General features: G+C 46.4%; 1 protein-coding gene across 1 annotated transcript in view; it reads left to right on the top strand.

The window, feature by feature from the left end:
- The first annotated feature begins 616 nt into the window (after positions 1 to 616).
- Positions 617 to 23,820, top strand: part of PHLPP1 (PH domain and leucine rich repeat protein phosphatase 1) — a 246,530-nt gene continuing 223,326 nt past the window's right edge. Inside the window, exon 1 of the mRNA XM_049782068.1 lies at positions 617 to 2,019. Coding sequence (XP_049638025.1) covers positions 843 to 2,019 — 1,177 coding nt within the window. The 5' untranslated portion in view covers positions 617 to 842. The remainder of the gene's footprint in view (positions 2,020 to 23,820) is intronic.

Genomic DNA, 23,820 nt, shown 5'->3' with positions numbered 1-23,820 from the left:
ATAACCTACGAGGTAGGCTGGAGGCCAGGGGCTGGCTTGGACGGCAGGGCGGGGCTGAATTCAGATGATGAGCGTCTCTGGGATATGTAGTCCACCGTGACGCTCCTCGCGTGTATCCGTACGTGCCAAAGACTACGACTCCCACAACCCTTCGCGCGTCCCTCCTTGTTTTTTTTTTTTTCTTTCACCTCCCTCCCTCCGCCCCACCCTCTCTGCGCTGAAACCTCCCGGCGGGGAGAACCGGCCGGGCCCCGCCCCTCGCGCCGCCCTCGCGCGCACGCGTCACGTTTGTTTACCCCGAAGCGCCGCCCCTCCATCCGCCTCCCCAAAGCCCCGACTGTCTATACATATTCATGAACCGCGCGCCTCAGGAGGCGTTCCCGCCCCGCCCCTCTCCGCTAGCCTTCCCGCTCGAGGCGGCTGCTGAATATGCAAAACATGCAAATGAAGCGCGCGCGCTCGAGGCTCGGCCGGGCCCGCGAGTGTACGAGTGTGCGTGTGCGCGTGCGCGGGCCTCCCTCTCTCCCTCCCTCCCTCCCTCCCTCCCTCCGCACGGAGGGCGAGGGCGCGAGTGTGCGCGCAGGGTGGGTGGACCGGGCCGGGCCGGGCCGCGGCGGGCGGGCGGGCGGACGGGAGGACGGAGAGTGCGGGATGATGGATCGGCTCCGCGCGCTCGCCGACGTTGCAACGCTCGGGATGGCCACATAATCCCTTGGAACGGACGGACGCACGAAAGAACGCCAGAGCGCCATTGGCTAATTGAGCTTGAACCCGCGCCCCCGGAGCTGCCCTCCCCGGAGCTGGGGGCGCCGCGCCCCGCGCGCCCAGCCCCAGCCGGTGCCATGGAGCCCGCTCCGGCTCCGGCTCCCGGGGTGGCGGCGATCGCAGCGGCTGCAACGGCTGCAGGAGCCCGGAGCCCGGAGCCCGCGCTGAGCCCGCCCGAGGCCCCCCGAGACGCGCCGGCGGCTGCAGGAGGCGGCGGCGGCGGAGGAGGCGGCGCGCCCGGGCGCAGGAGGCGGCGCTGCGGGGCGGCCCCGGGTCCGGGTCCCGGTCCGGCTGTGGGTCCGGGGCCCGGCGGCGGCTCCAACTCGCTGCTGCTGCGGCGCGGGCGGCTGAAGCGGCATCTGTCGTCCGCGGCCCCCGCCTCGTCGTCGTCGTCGTCGCCGTCGCCGGCCCCCGCTGCGGCGTCGGCCTCCGGGCCGGCCTCGGCGGCGCTGGGCACCCGGAGCCTGGACAGGAAGGCGCCGCCGAAGCCCCGGCAGATGCCGCCGCCGCTGCAGCCGTCCGAGCGCGACTGGGTGCGGCAGCAGCTCCGGCGCGGCTGCGTGCACGTCCTGCACCGCCACCTGCGCCCGGTGCTCTGCACGCTCGACACCACCGCCGCGCAGGTGGCCGCGCGCCTGCTGCTGCTGCAGGACGGGGGCCCCCCCAAAGGGGCGAGCGCAGAGAGGGAGAAGGGGGCGCTCAAGGTGCCGGGCTTGGCTGCCCCCGACGCCCCGATCGCGGACCTGCCGCTGCTCCACCCCAGCCCCAACTCCAACCCCAAATCCGCGCCCTCCTCGGATCTCCGCAGCCCCGGAGAACCGTGCGCCCCGGCACCCCCGACGGGCTCGACCTCCGACAGCGCGTCCGAGCGCCTCTGCGGCTCCTCTTCCTCCTCCTCCTCCGAAGAGCTCGAACCCGTCGCTCGAACCCCAAGCCAGCCGCCACCCAAAGCCTCGACCCGCGCCGTCGAGGGTCCGATCGGGGCCCCGGAGGAAAACGGGGCGACGACCCCCGAGACGGCGCGCCCATGCACCCCAACATCACCACCACCACCATCACCATCACCATCACCGCCACCACCGCCCAGCCTGTACGTGCAGCTTCACGGAGAGACCACCCGGCGCCTGGAGGCCCACGAGAAGCCCCTGCAGATCCAAAACGACTACCTCTTCCAGTTGGGGTTCGGGGAGCTGTGGCGGGTGCAGGAGGAAGGCATGGACTCCGAGGTCGGGTGCCTCATCCGCTTCTACGCAGGTAAGGGCGGACTCACTCGCCTGGCTGGCTGTCCCGTGGACGTGGGCCCACGCCAGGCTTATTTATTATTATTATTATTATTACTACTTTGGGGCTTTGGTGAACCCCCCCCCCCAATCCGCAAGCAGGCTGCACCCCTCCTCCCCGAGGTGGCTCGCTTGAGGGGGCTGGAACCGAACCCCCAACTGGTGGAGCCTGCCTTCTGTTCTGGCCCTCTCTTCCTTGGGCAAGTTGGGGTTGGAGACCGACACTTCTGGATTTCAGGAAAGCCACATCTGTATGCCCTGGGAAAGTGTTCGGGCATAGGGTACCCCTCCTGTCCGCTTCTTATCTCAGGAGCCACCTTGCACCCCCAGAAACTCGTTCCTCGTGGCTTTCTTTGCTGCTCTGCAGCTCTCAGGCCTCCGAGCTCTCATTTAAAAGTCCCGGTTAGTCAGTCACCAAATGGGGGGACAGTTACTTTCTCTCCTCGCGTTTTGGGGCTTTTTTTTTTTTTTTTTTCTTTATTCTTCTTCTCAGTTTTCTCTCCCGCCAAGTTTGTATCTCGCCTCCGAAGTGATTTTAATGTTTCTCCCAAGACTTCCTTTCAGTCTGTAGCAAGCCACTGGCCGCTTTCCAGTGCGATTTGCAGTAGCTGCCTCAATAATTTAATCATCGGTAGAGTTCTGATCTATAAAACCGTTCTCGTTGGTTATTTCTATATTTACACGGAAACATTATTCTTTCACTGACATCTTGATTCTTTGCAGTTTTATTGATAGACACATGGGATCCAGTTCTTAAAGGAGACTAATGTTATTTATTTATTTATTTATTTTTGGCTACAAATGTAGCCGATCCTAAAATAGGGAACCCCCTTTTCTCTGATTGTGCTTAGCGATGAAAGAAATTTTGTTAGAACTACTGTTTAGCCTCACAAAGTGAAATAAGTCCGGAGAGTTCAGTCTTCCCGAACTGTAGTACCTTTCCAGGTTGGTTGCAGGGATGGTGGAAAATTAATGGCCCTTGTTTTTTTTTTTTTTTTTTTTTTGGGGGGGGGGTCACTTAGGTCTTCGTTAAATGTATCTATCAAATGTATCAATGTATCTATGAGCACCCAGGAAAACCTTTACTTTCGCATTGAAATAATACCAGCCTGGAAAGCATTCCTGGCGGGAAATTCCTTGAAGCTTCACGGGTGATTTTCTCCCAAGTCTTTAAGTGGATTGTTGTTGTTGTTGTTTCTTGCCATACCCATCAGTGTTCTTTGGGGGGTGAGGGGGGCTACTCCATGAACTCCAGGCTTGGTGGAGAGAGATAGTGGGATGCAGGGGTTTGAATCCAGGACTCTCAGCTTGAGCCATCTCTCTCTGGTCCTTTGAGTCATCATCTATCTCCCTGGCTCTTTAAATAGGTTTTTAATTACTCTTTTTTTTGGCATATAAAGAAACCGCATACTACTAGAATTACATATGCGGTGTTGAAGGTAGTGGTCTACCTGGGTGACATGTCTATCTTTAAAAGTTTATAGTCTAAGGAAATAAGGTTGTGTGTGTGTGTGTGTGTGTGTGTGTGTGCCACACTCAGTGGTGCTCAGGACTTAATCCTGGCCCTGTGCTGGGATCACTTCTAGGGTGGCTCAGGGATTGAAGCCGGGTTGGCTGCATGCAAGCCAAGTGCCCTCACGGGCTGTACTGTTGCTGCTCGAGCCCTGGAAATAAGTGATATTTAAAAAAAAAATAATAAGAGCAACAACTATATCCTCTATTAGAGTTCATTAATTTGTAAAATAGTGTTTTATAGAAGTAGGAAATGGTAATCACAGTTGGAATCGCAGAATATGAATTAAATGTAAGAATGCATATGCTTATTTATTAAAGCAAGAGATGTATTAAATTAGCAGTATCGAATCTTTTTCACATACAGAAAGAGCCTGGCGTTCCTTATGGCATGATTGACTTGCTACTGATTAATGTGAGAAAAAAATCTTGGCTGTCAATCATGAAATTTGAATCTTTGATTTCCTCTTGAGTGTTCTTATTTCAAGAGTGTCTGAAAATTCTAAGTGGATAGCATGCTTGCTTAAAGTTAAAAATAATTTTAGGGCCCGGAGAGATAGCAGAGCGGTGTTTGCCTTGCAAGCAGCTGATCCAGGACCAAAGGTGGTTGGTTCGAATCCCGGTGTCCCATATGGTCCCCCGTGCCTGCCAGGAGCTATTTCTGAGCAGACAGCCAGGAGTAACCCCTGAGCACTGCCGAGTGTGGCCCAAAAACCAAAAAAAAGGAAAAAAAAAGTTAAAAATAATTTTAATACAAAAGTTACAAATTCTATCTCTTGTAAAATCTTAAATATCTTTTTATTTAAACAGTATTTGTTGCATCTTTTTGAACTCGGTTGATGGACTTCTGTCAGCCACAAAATAAACAGACATACCTCAGTAAATGTGCTCAGAATGTTACTGAGAATTTGGTACATCACACACAATCTAATCTCTTTTTGTTTTGGGGTCACACCTGGCAGCACTCAGGGGTTACTCTTGGCTCTGTGCTCAGAAATCGCCCCTAGCAGGCATGGGGGACCATCTGGGATGCCGGGATTCGAACCACTGTCCTTCCTGGATTGGCTGCATGCAAGGCAAAGGCCCTACCGCTGTGCTCTCTCTCCGGCCCCTCAATCTCTTTGAATAGGAAGCTAGTGAACCAGGAAAACCTTGCCGAGTTCTTTTTTTATTTTGATTTTCATACAAACCGTGCTTCTCTTAAGCTGACGTTAATGCACCAAATATTCATTTGTGACTGCTCATCTGTCATAGAGAAAAATTCAGTAGCATATGGTGAATTCACTTGAACTTCTGCAAGGAAGTTTAGCTCCTGATCCACAAGAAGGCCTGGTTCTGAGTTGGTTTGCCCCTTAGAGGAACGTGGTAAGGATTGGAGTGAAACTTGGTACCAAGTTAGCAGAGCTTCTTTGACATTTTCCTTGCGCCCAGGAGAATGTGGGAGACTCTAGCAGGGAACATTTTGGTGTTGACTCTTTTTCCTTAGGAAGAAGAGGCTATTTGTTTTTAATGATACCCTTTCACTGAATGTTATGTTTATCCTTTCACGTGTACTCACTTGAGTTTATTGCTGTGGATCTATTTTTTTTTTTTTTTGTTTTTGGGCCACACCTGGTGTTGCTCAGGGGTTACTCCTGGCTGTCTGCTCAGAAATGGCTCCTGGCAGGCACGGGGGACCATATGGAACACCGGGATTCGAACCAACCACCTTTGGTCCTGCATCGGCTGCTTGCAGGGCAAATACCGCTGTGCTATCTCTCCAGGCCCGGATCTATTTTTATTTTATTTTATTTTGACCAAAGTGGATTACAAGTCTTCACAGTAAATTTTTAGGTACATAGCGACGTTGAATCAGGGCCATTCCCACCACCAGTGTTATCCTCCCTCCATCCATGTTCCCAGCATGCATCCCATATCACCCTCCTTTACCCTCTGGGCTGCTAGTATAAGTGGTCTCCTCTGTGGCTGGCTTGTTGTAGATTGGGTTTCGATTCTGTTGTCGTTGGCTTTAGATTTGGTGTTTAAGTATGATCATTTTTTTATTTCTACTTAATGTTCATACAACTGTCTGGTCTTGGTACCCCTCACTATATCCTCCTCAATTTGTGAGGCAGAACAAGGTGCGTATCTATTTTGTTGATGTGTTTTCTTCTTGAGCTAGGGTAGACTGGGAGTTGCTTTGTAAAAATTTCCAGCGTTTGAATGGAATTTATTCTGTGCAGTCTAGTTTTCCTAAGCTGGCTTGGTGTTTCTTTTTTCTGAGATGTTTTTCTGTTCAACTTTTCATTCTCTCTGAGAGCCCCCTTCCCACTACATTTTCAGTATTGATAACCCAATTCCAGAGAGTATTGAAAGGCGTCGAATGCCATTTGTGATTGCTCTGAATATTTTAATTATTTATTGGGGGGGTGAAGTAAAAGAATCGTCTGTAATGAACCAGAAGGGGGTTGGACAAAGGCGATATCTAATTACAGGGCGGTTAATGAAAGCCTCGCCTGAAACCTGCTGTTCCACCTATGGGTGGCAGCCATTCTCGAAGACGATTTCAAATAGGAAAGCAAAGTAAAAAATACTTGATCTGAAGTTACTTGTGTTAAAAATGTTAAGTACCTGAGCACACGGAGTTCTCGCTTAAAAGAAGCCACATTTGGTGCTCTCTGAAGAAGAGTGCTTTGATATGGGGGAGAAAAAAACCTCAATAATTTTACGTGGAGTTTTAGGCAGCCTGACAGAAGTTCTGGTCATTCAAACGATGAGCCTGGGATCTGAACCCTCCCAAGAGACAGGGAGGGTGTCGTTGATGGCGGTCACTATTTTTCTACATCTTTTTGTGTTTTTGACTCCGACTTACCTGTCCCTTAGCTTTAATTTTCTGGCTGTTAACAGTTCAAACTGGAATAAAGAGAAGAGATGTTGGCAGAATGATGAGCTTCCCGCTGTGCTTAAGTGAGTCTTGGAGAAGATATTTTCATGTGTGATTTATTGGAATAGCAGAACACACCCTTGTTCCTCTCAGGTTTCCCCCACTCTTTTTCTCTCTCCTCCCTCCCTCTCCTTTTCTTTCCTTCTCTCTTGTTTTTCTCTCCTCTTTCCCTCCCTCTCCCCTTCCCTGCCTCCCCCTCTCCTTTCCTCCCTCCCTCTCTCTTCTCTTTCTCTCTTTCCTCCTCTTTTTTCCCCTCCTCTTCTTCCAGTAATGATCAAATCTTGCCTGGTTTCTTCCATGGGAGCCAAGAGGGGTGGTTTAGCATTAAGCTGGAATATTGAAAAGCAGGCTCTTATTACTATAATTACACCAGTATTGAGTAACCTGGTCTGAACATGTGACCCCCCCTTCCCTTGTATGTGCTCAAACAGTCCTTTAATTTTAAGAACAAAGCTTCGACTTGATGTTTGTTGGTTTTTAGATGTAAGTTTTACATTATTATTATTATTTTTTAACGGAAGGTACTTTTTTAAATTTTAGTGGAAGGTCCATGGTACCTGCTCACTTTTCTTTCTTGAGGTTGGATAGCACCGATGAAGGGATGGGGTCTTTATGATCTGAAAACTCCCAGAAGGGTTTTCACATAAGTGATCTCATTTGTGCTTTGAAAGCTTTCAGTCGGGAGGAGTAGCCTGTCAGTCTTCTGTAGAGGAGGAATTGAGGCCCCAGCGAGCGGGTCGAGTCTTTGTGAGGTCCCAGGCCTTGGTAAAAGCTGCCAACAGAGAGCCAGGATCTTCTCGTTTGCAATTCATATCACTTTCCATGAATTTCATTTGCTCTTAAAAATTTTCACTTAGTTCCAGGCATCCAGAGACAACAAATTTATATTTGTTGGTAATGAGGTGATATTACACTCTTGGTCCCAAAGTGCTATTCCCTGGGAGGTGTGGATGGTGGCCCTATTTTTAGCTAAGGAGTAAAATACAAGCAGAGGATGGAGAGTGGTGCACACATCTTGGTTGTAAAATAATCACACTCCGTATGAAATGAAGCTGACCTCACTGACTTATTTTCTGATTCATTATTTGCTCGAAATCTGTGACTACGGATATGACACCTGATTTGAAAAGTAAGATAGCTTTTTGAAGGTGGAGTCTGATCATTCAGATCCATTCAAATGTAACTGTACTTGGAGAAGATCGAAAATGTGCATCATGACTGGATTGCGTGCCATGCATGCAGAAGGCCTGAAATGGTTCTTTGGCCCTCCAAGATCCCCAAAACACCACCACAAGCAACCCTGGAGCCCCCAGAGCACCACTGGGTTTGGGCCAGACCCAACTCCCTCCAAATACCATTGAAAGAAATTATCCTCAATGAAAGGCTTTATTTTTTTTAATTAAAATATAATTATTTGTGTTTTGCTGATCAGCAGTGCATACCTAATTGGCATTGGAATGTTTCATCTATTTTTTTTTTATATAATTTATGTTTTAGGGAACCACAACCTAACCTAATCTCTGAATTTCAGAGTCATTCCTAAAATGGTGTCTTTTTTGTTTGTTTTGCTTTGCTTGATTTTGGGCCAAACGCGGTGGCAAGTGGAGTTACTCTTTGTTCTGTGCTGAGGAATCTTCTGGCAGTGATCAAATCCTGGGTTGGTCGTGTGCAAGACAAACATCCTACCTAGACTGGGCTGTCACTCCAGCCCCTGTTGTGTCTTTGTGTCTATTAATATCCATTTGCAGGGAGGGAGAGAAGATAAGTGTAAAAGTTTGTTAAATTTTTGGTTAGAAGTTACATCATTTTGTTACTGTTAGATTGTTTACTTAAGCACCTTAAAGTATTGATTATTCAAAGTTTTTTTTTTTTCCTTTTCTTTTATGGATCAGACTCGGCAATACTCGGGTCACACCTGGTTCTGTGCTCAGGAGTTACTTTTGGTGGAGCTTGGGAGGGGATTACATGGGATGCCAGGGATCAAACCCAGGCCTGCTATGTTCAAAGCACGTACCCTACTTGCTGTACTATAGCTCCAACCCTAGTTTTTTTTTAATTTTTTTTTTAATTTTTAAGTTTTAAGAATTTTTGTTGTTTCTTCGCCACTTTCTTTTCAGAATCCCAGGTTAACTTTCAGTTTGTTGGGAACATAGCATTCAGTAGTGTTGCAGTCACGCTTAGCATAACACTTGGTATTTTTGCTTAAAACATTTGTCGAATTGACTATGGAATTATATTAAGCAGCTGTTGGTGTGTGCTGTGTGTGTGTGTGTGTGTGTGTGTTTGTGTGTGTGTGTGTTTTCTTTCCATTCTGTTGGGGTCCCCAGGGATGTGCTAAGTGCCCAAATGCACAGAGGCATTTCTCTCAGGGCGGAGCTTTAGATGTGCCACATCCTATTAATATCCTCTAATTCATGCGAGCCAAGATGTCTGTGCATTCGGGGAGAGCAGCTCCCAGCTTTCTCTTAGGTTTAACAGGTGCTCTTCACCCCACCCCCGCCCCCTTCACAAAGGCATCTTTACCTCCACTTGGAGACTGATTTAATGAGCCGCCCCGCCAAAGGAGGCAGCTGAGCTTTAATGATTTTGTTCTGCGCCAGGATTGCACCCGGTTCAGTCTCTCCAGCCTGGAGAAAGGCTCTCATTGTTCCGCCCTGGACGTGGAGAGACCGACCCTAACAGCCACGGCGAGAAAAAGCTTTTCCTTTAAAGAGGCCTGCCATTTGGGAAAAAAAAGAGATGTTCTCCAAATGTCCAGAACAGCCTGGGGAAAAACAACAACAAGGACACTGAGGCCTTCAAACAAACAAAACTGTCCCCACCTTCTAAAATCTACTCCGCCCCTCTAATTCCAGGCATCTGATCTACCATACTGGCATACTGATCAATGAGGGGTTTGGAGTCTGGCCTCGAGCTTCTAGGGCAAAAACCCTTTCACTCATGTACCCCGGATACTTGTAAAGATGGTACGATTTCAACAAAACACAACACCTCTTGGGTTCGTTAGACATTTTAGGCACTCACTGATTTCTTGAGTCTCTCACTCAGTTTGAATCTCTCTGTTTTTCTGACTTTCTCACTCTAGACTTCAGATTTTTAATAATAAAGTCTCAAAAATCTGGGAAGAAGAGACTTTGAGGATACTTGACTACAGAGTATTAAGATATCTGGTTAGCTGAGAAATAGTGTCATGACATTTTGATTTTGAGGTGGGATGATTCTGTTTATATACTACAAATCCCACACATACCTAGTGTACTTTTTAGTATATTCAATGAGACAATGGAACCATCCCCTAATGACACACTCATGCTTGTAATCTTTGTTTTCATTTATATTTATATTTTTATTTTTTTTTGTTTTTGTTTTTGTGCCACACCCGGTGACACTCGGTGGTTACTCCTGGCTATGCACTCGAAAATTGCTCCTGGCTTGGGATGCCGGGGGATTGTACCGTGGTCCGTCCTGGATTAGCATGCACAAGGCAGACATCTTACGGTTTGTGCCACCGCTCCGGCCCCTTTATTTTTATTTATTTATTTATTTTTGGTTTTTGGGTCACACCAGGCAGAGCTCAGGGGTTACTCCTGGCTCTACGCTCAGAAATCGCTCCTGCCAGGCTTGGGGGACCATATGGAATGCCGGGATTTGAACCACGTCCTTCTGCATGCAAGGCAAACTGCTTTACCTCCATGCTATCTCTCCGGCCCTATTTTTATTTTTTATTGAATCACAAAGCTATTCTTGGCTGTCCTGTCAGCAGTGTCTTCTTCCCTCTACCAATGTCTCTGTTTTCCCTTCTACCTCCAGTTAAACTTATGGCCAAGATAGGAAGCTTTTTTTATTCATCGTAAAATGTATTTAGTGATGAAATAGCTTTTTGTGGTTTGTTTTTGGTTCACACCCAACAGTTCCAGGGTTACTCCTGGCTATGTGCTTAGGAATCCTAAGTGGCGGGCTCTAGAAACAATATGGGATGCCAGCTATCGAACACAAGTCAGCTTCGCACAAGGCAGGCACCTTACCCACTGTATTATCACTCTGGCCCCAAGTGACAAATTATCTTGTTGAGGTTCAGTGGCCCCTTTGAGTTAGTTCTCTTGAAATAGAGCAAAAATACTCTATTTGAAGATTGTACATAACATATTTTATGGAAAAATTAATTTTCATAATCTTGTGAACAAACAAGCAAGATACTTTTTCCAAATGAGATTTCCTACATGTGAATAATCTTTTCAGTTATGAGACAAGAGTGGGTTTGGAGATGAAATAGACTTTGAAATAATTTTGGGCCACTTCAATCAGGAGTGAAACTGCTCTTAGAAATTTGAAAATTGAGTTGTGTTGGTTGATTTTTCTTATTTTATTCATATTTTTTTTTTTGTGATTTTTGGGTCACACCCGGCAGTGCTCAGGGGTTATTCCTGGCTCCAGGCTCAGAAATCGCTCCTGGCAGGCACGGGGGACAATATGGGATGCCAGGATTCGAACCGATGACCTCCTGCATGAAAGGCAAACACCCTACCTCCATGCTCTCTCTCCAGCCCCTCTGCATTCATTTTTTAAGTAGGAAGAATTTGTATTTGTTCCAGTTCCTACTGATTTTTCAAAGAGCAGTTAGATGATACTTTCATTGGAAAAGAATGGAGTATACCTGTCTCCATTAATAATACATAGAATATATGGGGCTGGAGAATTAGCACAGTGGTAGGATGTTTGCCTTGCACGCGGCCGACCCAAGACTGATGGTTTGAATCCCGGCATCCCATATGGTTCCCCAGCCTGCCAGGAGTAAACCCTGAGCACCTCCAGGTATGATCCAAAGAATATTTGATCATGGAGCCAGAGTGATAGCACAGTGGTAGGGCATTTGCCTTGCACGCTGCCGATCCAAGACAGGCCTGGGTTTGATCCCTGGCATCCCATATGGTCCCTGAGCCTGCCTGGAGTGATTTCTGAGCACAGAGTCATGAATAATCTCTGAGTGCCTCTGGGTGTGGCCCAAAAACAAACAAATAAATAAATATATTTAAAAAAAAAGAATACTTGGTCTTTTAAAATATGTGCAGCATTTTATTTGCAGAACCAAGTGTTGACCAGTATGGTATTATGACATAGAAATAACTTCTTGAGGGCCGGAGAGATAGAATAGAGGTAGGGCATTTGCCTTGTATGCAGAAGGATGGTGGTTCGAATCCTGGTATCCCATATAGTCCCCCGAGTCTGACTGGAGTGATTTCTGAGCACAGAGCCATGAGTAACCTCTGAGCTCTGCCGGGTGTGACCCTAAAGAAACAAACAAACAAACAAACAAAAAAACAAAACCAAAACAAAAAGAAATACCTTCTTGAGGAATTTTTTTTCTTTTATCCCAACTACATTCTTTGCAGTGGCGTGACTATAGTTAGAGGCTTATGTTAGATTTTAGGATTTTTGAATTTGGTGGATGTGTTCTGGAAAGGTGAAAATAGTGTTGTTCATGTCAAAAACAACCTTAGGGCAATTTCATTTGCCCCATTTTATGAGATAAAATGATATATAGTTTGAAGTTTTTGGATTTTTTTTCTTTTTGGAAGTGATTAGGAATCAAATCCAGGGTCTCACATATAAAAGACGGAGGGTTGTACTTCTGAGTTACATCCAGACACCAGAGTTGAAAGAAGATAGTCTGAGAGCTGGGAAACTTGGTATGGCTTGGGGCATTTGTTTGAACTTGCCTTGGGGTCTCATTTCTGGTCTGTAAAGGTCTGAACTCAGAAGAGAGTTCAAATTAAGTCTTTTTTTTTTTTTCTCATAATGTTTGTGGACTTCAGAGCTTGAGTCTAATAAGAAGGACTCAAGCTTATGTAGTTGTTTGAAGTTCTGCAGTATTGCCTGTGTTGCATTTGAGTCCAAAGTGATAGCACAGTCAGAAGAGCATTTACCTTGTAGGTGGCTGAACCAGGTTTGATTCCTGGCATCCCATATGGTCTCCCCAACCTGTCAGGAGGGATTTCAGAGCCCTGAGCACTGTTGGGTGTGGCCTCCCCAAACCCTGCCAAATCACATTCTTTGCCTTCTCTCTTTGAGAAAAGGAGTTTCGATCTAACAGTCCCAAGACAGCAAGAGGTTGCCCACTGTGGTAGATCACCTTTTGGATTTAGATGAGATCCAACAACAAATGAACTATTTGTTTCACTTGCTTCTTGAGAGCTTTTCAGAATAGATGGAGTCAGCTTGTTGGAGATGAATTTAAAGTAATTACCTTGTACATGTTAGCTACTTTTCTTAGGTTACAAAGTCAGGTGCTTTCAGAATGCAGTTCATAAAGTTTATTATAATGGTAACTATATTTGGAGAATCCAGATGTGTGAAATTTACTGGTTTTATTTTTTGGGGGGGGGATGTGGTTGGTCCTACAGTTCTGAGAGGCTATTTCTGGTGGTGTTTTGGGCATCACATGCAGTCAGTGTTGATTTAGTAACTGTTTTGATTTATTGAGGATAAATGGGGGAGGGAAAGAGGGCTGTCGAGAAAGTACCTCGGGTGAGGCCTGACCTATGTTCTTTTTATCCCCGAAGCTCTCGATGGTCCCCTGAGCACTGGCAGGGGTAATTCCTGAGCACAGCGTTCAGAGTAAGCCCTGACAGAACCACTGATGTGGCCCCCAAAGTATAGAAACAAAAAATATAAAAGAAAAAAGATGAAGTGATTTTTGTGAGGGCGTGGGATAGGGTAAAGTAATGTGAAGGCAAGGTCAGATTAGAATGTAGGGTCTTTGGCTTTCAAGGACTAGTGACTAATTCTTAATTATTGAAACAACCAGAAGGCAAAAAAAAAAAAAATTGGTGCTGTGTTTGAATTTTTATGGCCCGAGTTTTCGGTAGAAAACTTGGCTTTCTCTTCCGCAGGCAGGCCCCTTTGGGCATATAGCGGGTTTGGAAGCAAAGCCTTTGAGGTGTCTTCAGGTCTAGGCTTGCGCTCTGGCTGTGCCACCCATGCCAGGGGCTCCTCACCCGCTTTTCCTTTCTCTGGTTCCTCCAGGCTAGGCAGGGTTGAGCCTAAGGAATGGACCTCCGAGAGGAGCACTAAATAGCGAGCACTGGGCTGAGGGGAGTCATCGAGCACTGGTGGGGGAGCTGCAGGGAGACATTTGACTGTGGGCTGCTCGCTGACTTGGTTGTGAGATGGGCCAGGAATATTGGGCCTTGTGTACTAGAGAAAGGAAGGAAGAAAACGGTGACAGAACTCCCTAAGAAGGTCGTGAAGTTCCGACCTGGTGAGGGACGGGGAAGGAAGTGCTCTGTAAACTGTGAGCTCTTGGCTTTCTTATTTTTAGCAAGAGTAAATTGCACAAATGCTAATTGGAGTTAATTGGGGCTCATTAGGGGCGGTGGCAGACTGGGGGGGGGGGTGTTGCTGACTCTGGCGGGCTATGGACTTTCACTTGTTCAGCCCATAATTGCCCTGAGTGTCTGCTCTGTTTTCACAAGCTCTTGCACTGGGATTTTCCAGGGGGGTTGGAAATAGACTTGAGTGCACGTCTGTGGAAACCAAAGAGCAGCCAACAGTCCTGCTCAGAAGGTAACAAGGGCTCCCCAGGAGGGTGGCCACGCTGGTGGCTGGCAGCAGTGAAGGCAGAGGGAGACTTTGAGGAAGACCCCAGAGCTAATCTGGAAGCCCCCGGAGGATACCTGGAGGGGCCAACAGCACAGTCTGACTCTGAGACTGACCGAATTTAGGAGGGGTTGGGGCAGGTCAGTGGTCCCCTGACCATGTCCCTAGGCAGCACCTTTCTTCCTAGGCATCCGGGCCTCGAGTCCCTTGAATTCTTGAGACTTTCTCTGGGGTCCTCATCTGTGAGGAGCTTGGTTCGAGGGTGAGAGCTGGGAGGGAATCCTGCTCTGGGGGTCCGGGAAGCAGGAATATGGGAAGTTCCCCCCTCCCTTCCACGGGAATATTGAAAGTCAGTCCCTTCCTTCCTTCCTTCCTTCCTTCCTTCCTTCCTTCCTTCCTTCCTTCCTTCCTTCCTTCCTTCCTTCCTTCCTTCCTTCCTTCCTTCCTCCCTCCCTCCCTCCCTCCCTCCCTCCCTCCCTCCCTCCCTCCCTTCCTCCCTCCCTCCCTTTTTTGTGTCTGTTCTGAAGGCAGGGCCCTACTCCTACTTTAGTGTTACATGTGGAGCACACGCATGCCACCCTTGGACGGTGATGAATCAGTCTGAGCCTCCATCACATTTTGTGTTTTGCCCTTCTACTGTTTGGCTCCTCATCGGTGGAGGGACTACGGGAAATGTGTGTGTTGTGTGTCCCATCCCATCCCATCTCAATCCATTCCCAGGGATAACCTCTGAACACCATTGGGCGTGGCCCCCAAACCAAAAAGAAAACCCAAAAAACAAAAACATTGTTTTTGGAACAAGCCTGTGGTCAGAAACAAAGTTGTTGAGATTTTTTTTCGCAACTAAGCCTGGCCTGTAATTCCTAGAGACATGCTTTTCATTCAGCCCAATCAGCATTTAGGTTAATTACCTGCCAATGTGTATTTTCCACAGTTATTAGCACTTTTTTTGTCCGCCGTGACAAATTTTTGCAGAGACCTCAATTAACTCATTAGAGCAGCATCAATAGTAGACAAGCAGGATTTTTCAAGAGGGAATATTAATAGGAATGTTAGCTGAAATGTAATTATAAGACAGCAATGCGCTGAAGTGGTCGGACAGCAGACAGGGCTCATGCCTTTAGTCTGGCCATCCGGGTTTGATTCCCAGCACCCCATGCAGTCCCCTGAGCCCCACCAGTAGTATTCCCTGAGCACAGAACCAGGAGTATGTCCTGAGCACTGCTGGGTGTGCATCCTTCCCCAAACAAACGAAGATAACTGGAACTGGCCTTTGTGGGTGGCAAAGGTTCAGAATCCTTGACCTTGTAACACCTTATTCTGGATGAGGAGGACAACGACACTCCAGTTATTTCTGGCTCTGCTCTCAAAAGTCACTTCTGGCAGGCTCCGGGGACTATCTGGGATGCCAGGAATCAATCCCAGGTCTGTCCCCAGTCAGCTGAGTACAAGGCAAACCCCCAACTGATGTGCTATCCCTTCAGCCACAGTTTTCTTTATTCTTTAGACACATGTGTAGTATCAGGTTGACTGAGCCTGAGTTGTCTGGGAAATTGCTAGGTTAGAGCTCTTGAGCCTGGTAACTGAAGTACTATCTGCTGGGCATCCAGATGTTGTCATCCTTCACAGATATGATAAATGGGTAACTAACTCCTGGGGAGGGCAGAGAATTCAGGCCCTGGAAGGGATTAGGGACTATCTGTTTTAATTGTTTACTTAGCATAGAAATCTTTCCTTATTCATCCCTTTTAATTCCTCCTGGTCATCTCTACAATGCTGTTGGCCGCTAGATATTTTGTTCCACAACAGCACAACAGAGCTTCTTGGTACTTTGAAATCTGATTTAGGGGCCAGTGTTGTCGGCACCTTCCGAGGCTACATTAGAAATGCAGCATCTTGGGCCCTGTCTTATACTTAATGAATCATTGGCATTAGATCCTCAGGTGTTTCGTCAAAGAAGCAGGAGCACTGATGCTTGCTTGCTGAGCCCGTGTTCCCCCATGAACACTCGCTGGTCTCTGTGCTCTGAGTAAACCCAGAGTGCCACCAGGTGTGACTCCAAACAAACAAACAAAAAATAACCAACCCCCCCCCAAATAACAACAAAAACAGCAAAACAAACTAATTAGAGTAAAAAGAAATCTAGCTTTATTTGTGGTGGCAGTTTCAGAGTGCCAAGGAAACTCAGAAATCTGGCACATCAACGACTCTGGTAGTGTGGAATATTCTGGAATGGCTGCCTGGGGAGAATTCTCTTTATGAAGGGGGAAGACAAGAGTCTGCAAGAAGGGCAGGCCAGGAGGAGCTCAGACATGAACAGAAGAGCTGGTGCTTGTGGGTGGTTGGATGGAATAGCTTTCGTGGAGAAGTGTTAGGTTTTTGTTTGTTTTCTGAGCCATACTTGGAGATGCTCAGGGGTTACTCCTGGCTCTACACTCAGAAATCACTCCTGGCAGGCTCAGGGGACCATAAGGATGCTGGGGATTGAACCTGGGTCTGCCGTGCTATCACTCTGGCCCCAGGAGCAGGAGATTCAAACAAACAAGCCAAAACAACGAATGACCCTCCCTCAAGGACTTTAGCCTAGTCTAAGGGGAGACAGAAATAACTGGTATAAAGGGCACTACTTTTTGTTTTGTTTTGGGGTCACACCTGGTGGTGCTCAGGGCCGTACTCCTGGCTCCGAGTTCAGAGATTGCTATTGGCAGGGCTCAAGGATTGAACCCAGGTCAGCCGTAAGCAAGGCAGACACCTTACTCGCCGCTGCACTATGGCTCCGGCCCTAGAGTGCACTGCTTTGGGTGCGGAGAACAGGGAATTAATTTACACTGTAGTTGGTGTTGGCGGGAAATGGTCTTGAGTATTAGAATTCCCCAGGGTTAGAGGTGATGGTTGGGAAAGGGCATTTCTTAGAGGAGGATGGAGGAACAGATTCTCAGGGAAGAACCGTGGACAGGCAGGGATTGTCTACATTACCGAATGAGTTTATATAGAGGATTGGGGCAGGAGTCTTCCAGAATTTGCTTATTCATCCCTAACCTAATTTGAATCTGTCTTTCATGTCAGGAAGTTATGTCACTAGATTTCCTGGCAGGAGGAATGTAAACAAGACCAACAGGATTCTGTGCTTTGGACTGACTTGGAGGCTTTGGGTTTGGTTGATTGAGATCGGATTCATCAACAGTCAGAGCATAGGAATTAGCTGCTAGGAAGCGATGCTGAGATTAAGGTCCTGTAAGGACACCCAAGTTGTGAGAAGCACCTGGTTTCAGCAGGTAGCGACTGGGAGGTTTGATCCGGTGAAATTGCTAGGTTGAGTGAAGAAAGATCTCCTGTATCTATATAAAATACCAGAACTGCTTCTACTTAAAAAGGTCGTAGTGGATTATGTTGTGTTGAATAATTCAGGTGCAAGACACAGAGTATATGTTCGTAGGCAGAATTAAATTTTGGCACAGATCCTAATAGTTATAACTTTACAGGGGAATCATTGATAGGCAGAGACATGCAGAATTATTTGCTGTTGGTAATGTTCTTTGTATGCTGCTGAGTTTTAATGCTGAAGTAGACAGACAGAAATATGTTGGAAGTTCTCCATTAATTTGTAATTTAGATCTCTCTCAACAGGTGGGAAGTGTTGGGAGGTGAAAGTTGGAACATTGTTTCTGCGAGAGAGAGAGAGAGAGAGAGAGAGAGAGAGAGAGAGAGAGAGAGAGAGAGGGGGGGGGGTGGTGGGGGGAGGAGAGGAGAGAGAGAGAGAGGGGAGAGAGAGAGGAGAGAGAGGGGAGAGAGAGGAGGGGGGAGAGAGAAGGGAGAGAGGGGTGAGAGAGGAGAGAGAGAGGGGAGAGAGAGAGAGGGGAGAGAGAGGGAGAGAGGGGAGAGACCAAAGATGAGGAAGAACAGAGAGGGAGGGGCTGGAGCAGTAAGTAGTATAGTGGGGAAGATGTTTGCCTTGTACATCGCCAACCGGGTTCAATTCTCCTACGTTCTATATGGGTCCCATAAGAATCACCAGAAGTAATTTCTGAGTGTGGAGTTGGGTAACCCCTGAGCATCAACAGGTTGCCCCCTCCTCCCTCCATAAAGGAACAGAGGGAAAAATAAACAGGGAAGCCTTGGAGAAAATAAGGGCTGAACACCTATGAAGGAGTTAATTGTGGGAAAACACAGCCTATTTGTGCTGTTAAGGATAGGTAATGCCAAAGATTAAAGTTCAGGAAGTTGGGCCTTAGTTTTCTTTTTTCTTTTTTTTTTGTTTTCGGGCCACACCCGTTTGATGCTCAGGGTTACTCCTGGCTGAGCGCTCAGAAATTGCCTCTGGCTTGGGGGGACCATATGGGATGCCAGGGGGTTGAACCGCGGTCCCTCCTTGGCTAGCGCTTACAAGGCAGACACCTTACCTCGAGCGCCACCTCACCGGCCCCGAGTTTTCCAAGTGAATTAGAAGGTAAGGAAAAAAATGAGTTGTAATATTTGTTATAATTTGCTTTTTCTTGAATAGATCAACCAGCTAATCATAGTTTTCACCCATTTTTTTGGGTAAAATTTGATACTGACTTCAAACTCTGCATCTCCTCTTTCCTCCCTTCCCTACTCCTCCCCACTCCTTCCCTCCAGTCCCTTCCCCTCCCCTTCTCCCTCCCCTCTCCCTTCCTCCCCTTCTCTTTCCTCCCTCCCCTCCCCTCCTTTCCCCTCTCCCCTCCCTCTCCTCCCTCTCTCACCTCCCCATCTCTGGTCTCCCCCTCCCTCCTCCCCTTCTCTCTTCCCTCCCCTCACCCTCTCCCCTCCCCATCTCTGGTCTTCCCCCTTCCCTTTCCCTCCCTTCCCCACTCCCCTCCCCTCCTCTCCTTCCCCTTTTCTGCCTTCCTGATGAATGCTTCAATAGCCCCAAATCAACACTGCTTTTGCTTTGTCCCATAGTTCTGGTAGCTTATGTCTCATTCCTGCAGTCTTTTTGATTTCCTCTCTGATCCACTAGTTGTTCAGCAGTAAGCTGTTTAATTTTCAGGTTCAGTTTAAGTTTTTTTCTGTCTCTGTTAGTGGTTAATGTCTTACAGAGTACTATGGTGTGAGAAGTTAGTCTATACAATTTCTATTCTCTTGACTCTGTGGAGGTATGTTTTGTGGCCCATCATGTGGTTATTCCCAGTGCATTGGAAAAGAATGTTTTTCCGTGAATCACAGCCTTTTTTATACATCTGCTTATATTCATCTACTAAACTCCTCTCTTCCATTTCTTCCTTCAAATCCTGTATCTGGCTAAGTTTTACTCTGGTGCTCTGTCAAGTAGTGATAGAGTGGTATTGCAATCCCCAACTATTATTGAGTAGTTAGTGATGTCTTTCTTCAAGTCTATCTGCAGTTGTTTTGTTTTTCTTTGGGGGGGGGGCACACCCGGTGACGCTCAGGGGTTACTCCTGGTTATGTGCTCAGAAATCACTTCTGACTTGGGGGACCATAATGGTATGCGGGGGGATCAAACCATGGTCTGTCCTAGGTTAGTGCATGCAGGCAAATGCACTACTGCTTGCGCCACTGCTCTGGCCCATATTAGCTATTGTTTTAGGCATTTTGCTGATCTCTCATATGGTTAGGAGGGTGAGTTCTTCCTGATGTGCTTTGGTCATTAAGCAAAGAGCCCTCTTTGTATCTTACAACTTTTTTTTTGCTTTTGGGCCACACCTGGTGATGTCCAGGGCTTCTCCACTTTGCTCTCAGGTCAGTAGGACCATATGGGATGCTGGTGTCCTAGGTCAGCTGCATGCAAGTGCCCTATCAGCTGTGCTCTCACTCTAAGTTGATGTTGTCTGATATCAGTATGGCCACTCCAGCCTATTTCATGAGGGTTGTTTGTTTGAAATATTGTCATTCTAACTTTTGACTTGGAGTCTGTTTGCCTTTCCTGCTCACATGTGTTTCTTGTAAATAGCAGAAGATTGGATTCAATTTTCTAGTTTATTCTGTCACTCTGCATTTCTTAATTGGTGCATTTAGGCTGTTGACATTGAGACGATTATCATGGCATTTTGTGCTATCTTTTGTAGAAGTTTGGTGTGTTTATGAGATTTGTTTTGTTTTTAAAGTAGCCCCTTTAATTTTTGTAGAGATGGTTTTGAGTCTGAAGCTCCTGAGCTGTTGTGTACGTGTGTATTTGTTTTATTTTTTTGGTTTTGAGTCACATCTAGCAATGCTCAGGTGGTTACTCCTGACAGGGTTTGAGGGACCTTATGGGATATCAGGGATTGAATCTGGGTGGGCTGCATGCAAGGCAAGTGCCCCACCTACTGTACTAGCTATTTCTCTAGCCCTGAGCTGTTGTTTATCTGTGAAGTTCCTCTACTTCCTTCTACTCTGAATGACAGCCTGACTGCTTGAATCATGCCCTGGTGAGGCCCTCATGTCTTTGAGCTTTTTTGCTCTATCTCACCATTATCTTTGGGCCTTTAGGGTCCTGTATGAATCTCCTTTATATGGAATTTCTTTCTTTGATCTTGCTGCTGTGCGTATTCCATCTCTGTGACTTTCCTCATTTTGATAAAGATAGGTTTTGAAGAATTTTTATTTGGATCTCTTTTAGCTGGGTCCCTTTGCATCTCTTGAATCTGGATACACATGCTCTCCAGTTCTGGAAATTTCTCTGCAGTGATGTCATTGACTGTTGCTTATTTATCAGGGTTGCCTTCCTGGCCCTCTGGGATCCTGACGATTCTTATGTTGTTCCCCTTGAATTCATCCCAGAGTTCTCTTGTCTGTTATTCTTTTATTTTGTGTCTTTTCACCATCTTCTGTTGTTATGTGGAGGTTTTCTGCACCCCATCCTTGACCTCACTAGTTTTTGTCTTAGCTGCTATTATTCTACTGCTGATGCCTTCCAGTGAGTTTTTATTTCATCTACCAAATTTTTTTTAAACAACTTTATTACATACATGATTGTGTTTGGGTTTCAGTCATGTAAAGAACACCACCCATCACCAGTGCAACATTCTCATCACCAATGTCCCAAATCTCCTTCCTCGCCACCCAACCCCCGCCTGTAATCTAGACAGGCTTTCTATTTCCCTCGTACATTCTCATTATTAGGATAGTTCAAAACATAGTTATTTCTCTAACTAAACTCATCCCTGTTTGTGGTGAGCTTCATGAGGTGAGCTGTAACTTCCAGATCTTTTCTCTTTTGTGTCTGAAAGTTATTATTGCAAGAATATCTTTCATTTTTCTTAAAACCCATAGATGAGTGAGACCATTCTGTGTCTTTCTCTCTCTCTGACTTATTTCACTCAGCATAATAGATTCCATGTACATCCATGTATAGGAAAAATTTCATGACTTCATCTATCCTGACAGCTGCATAATATTCCATTGTGTATATGTACCACAGTTTCTTTAGCCATTCATCTGTTGAAGGGTATCTTGGCTGTTTCCAGAGTCTTGCTATGGTAAATAGTGCTGCAATGAATATAGGTGTAAGGAAGGGATTTTTGTATTGTATTTTTGTGTTCCTAGGGTATATTCCTTGGAGTGGTATAGCTGGGTCATATGGGAGCTCGATTTCCAGTTTTTGGAGGAATCTCCATATCGCTTTCCATAAAGGTTGAACTAGACGGCATTCCCACCAGCAGTGGATAAGAGTTCCTTTCTCTCCACATCCCCACCAACACTGTTTATTCTCATTCTTTGTGATGTGTGCCAAACTCTGGGGTGTGAGGTGGTACCTCATAGTTGTTTTGATTTGCATCTCCCTGATGGTTAGTGATGTGGAGCATTTTTCATGTGTCTTTTGGCCATTTGTATTTCTTCTTTGTCAGAATGTCTGTCCATTTCTTCTCCCCATTTTTTGATGGGATTAGATGTTTTTTTCTTGTAAAGTTCTGTCAGTGCCTTGTATATTTTGGAGATTAGCCCCTTATCTGATGGGTATTGGGTGAATAGTTTCTCCCACTCAGTGGGGGGCTCTTGTATCCTGGGCACTATTTCTTTTTAGGTGCAGAAGCTTTTCATCTTAATATACTCCCATCTGTTAATCTCTGCTTTCACTTGCTTGGAGAGTGTCATCTACCAAATTCTTTAGTTCTTCCATTTCTGCTTATAGTCTTCTCATTTCTGCTTTCTTATCCTGTGCCTTATTCGTTCCATTGTTTCTTTGAGCTCCTTAAACATCCGCAACATTCCCTCACAAGGTCTTTTCAGAGTGGTCATAGAACTTATTACTGGTTGAGTCTTCAGAGCTACCTTCTTTGCTCACTAAGCATAATGTGGTTCTCTGTTGCTTTCCCAAAAACTTTGATGAGTGTTTTTGGTATGCTGTTGTGTGGCTAGGGTGGCTTGACTTAGAATGTCAGTGAGAGAGGGTCTGTCAGTGAGAGAGGGTCAGAGTGATAGCACAGCAGATAGGGTGTTTCCATTACATGCACTTGGCCTGGGTTCAACCCCTGGCATTCCATATGGTCACCTGAGCACTGCCAGTAGTAATTCTGGAGTGTAGAGCCAGAAGTAACCCCTGAGCACCACTGGGTATGTCCCCAAAACAAAACAAAAAGAATGTTAATGAAATATGATGAAGTAAAGAAGCATGGCTGCACACTTCTGGGGTGGGAATTCTGACGTGGGGACAAATGACTTGGTTCTAATTGTGGCTTTCTGGCTTTTGAGGTTTTTTTGTTTGTTTTTTTTTTGTTTTTTTTTTTTTTTTTTTTGTGGCAGGGCCACTCCTAGTGATGCTAAAGGGTTTGTGCTCAGGGATCACTCCTGGTGGACTCGGGGAACCATATGGAATAGAAGGATTGAATCCTAGTTGTCTGCAGGCAAGGCAAGTGTCCTACCTGTGGTGCTATCACTCTGCCTGACCATAGTTGTTTTTTTTGTTTGTTTTTGAGCCACATCTGGCGGTGCTCATGGGTTACTCCTGGCTGTCTGCTCAGAAATAGTTCCTGGCAGGCAGGGGGGACCATATGGGACACCAGGATTCGAACCAACCACCTTTGGTCCTGGATCGGCTGCTTGCAAGGCAATCGCAGCTGTGCTATCTCTCCGGACCCAAAAGTATTTTTTTAAAGTTTAGTTTTGGGGTTACACCCAGCAGTGCTCAGGACTTACTCTGTCTCTGCACTCAAGGATTACTCCTGGTGGGGCTTGGGACCATATGGGATGCTGAGGATTGAACCCCAGTTGGTTCTGTGTAAGGCAAGTGCCCTCACTGCACTATTGCTCTGGCCCTGCTTAATAAAGTTCTTAATAAAGATGTCTTGGGGAACATGATAGAGACTTGACAATGAACTGTAATTGTAATTCTTTATATCAAACAAGACGAATTACCAGAGAGGGATAAGTAATGTTGGGGAAAATAATGGTCTTACTGGGAAAGCCTGGTGGAGTGGAGTTAGTGTTGTTTTTATGTGTTTTCTTGCTCAGGATTGTTGTATTTATAGACTGGTAGTTTTGGTATAAAATTTAGCTTAAACTTGAATTTATTGATAACGAGATTTACAATTTACCAACCTGCTTATATTTGAAATTTGCTCGTTTTGAACTTGCTGTTCAGAATAGTTGCATTTGGGGTTTGGTCTTCTATTTATTTCCTTATTTTTGGTGCCGGGAACTGAACCCTCTTATATACAGGGCAGGTGCCATTCTGCTGAGTGACACTCCTGCTGTGGGACATTGTCTTTCATTGACATCAACTAGTTGTGTGAATCAACAGATTAGAATGAAGCTTGGAGGAAAGATCACACACACACACACACACAC

This window comes from Suncus etruscus, chromosome 10 (genome assembly GCF_024139225.1).
Source record: "Suncus etruscus isolate mSunEtr1 chromosome 10, mSunEtr1.pri.cur, whole genome shotgun sequence".
Taxonomy (NCBI): Eukaryota; Metazoa; Chordata; class Mammalia; order Eulipotyphla; family Soricidae; genus Suncus; species Suncus etruscus.
This window is presented reverse-complemented; position numbering and strand designations above follow the sequence as displayed.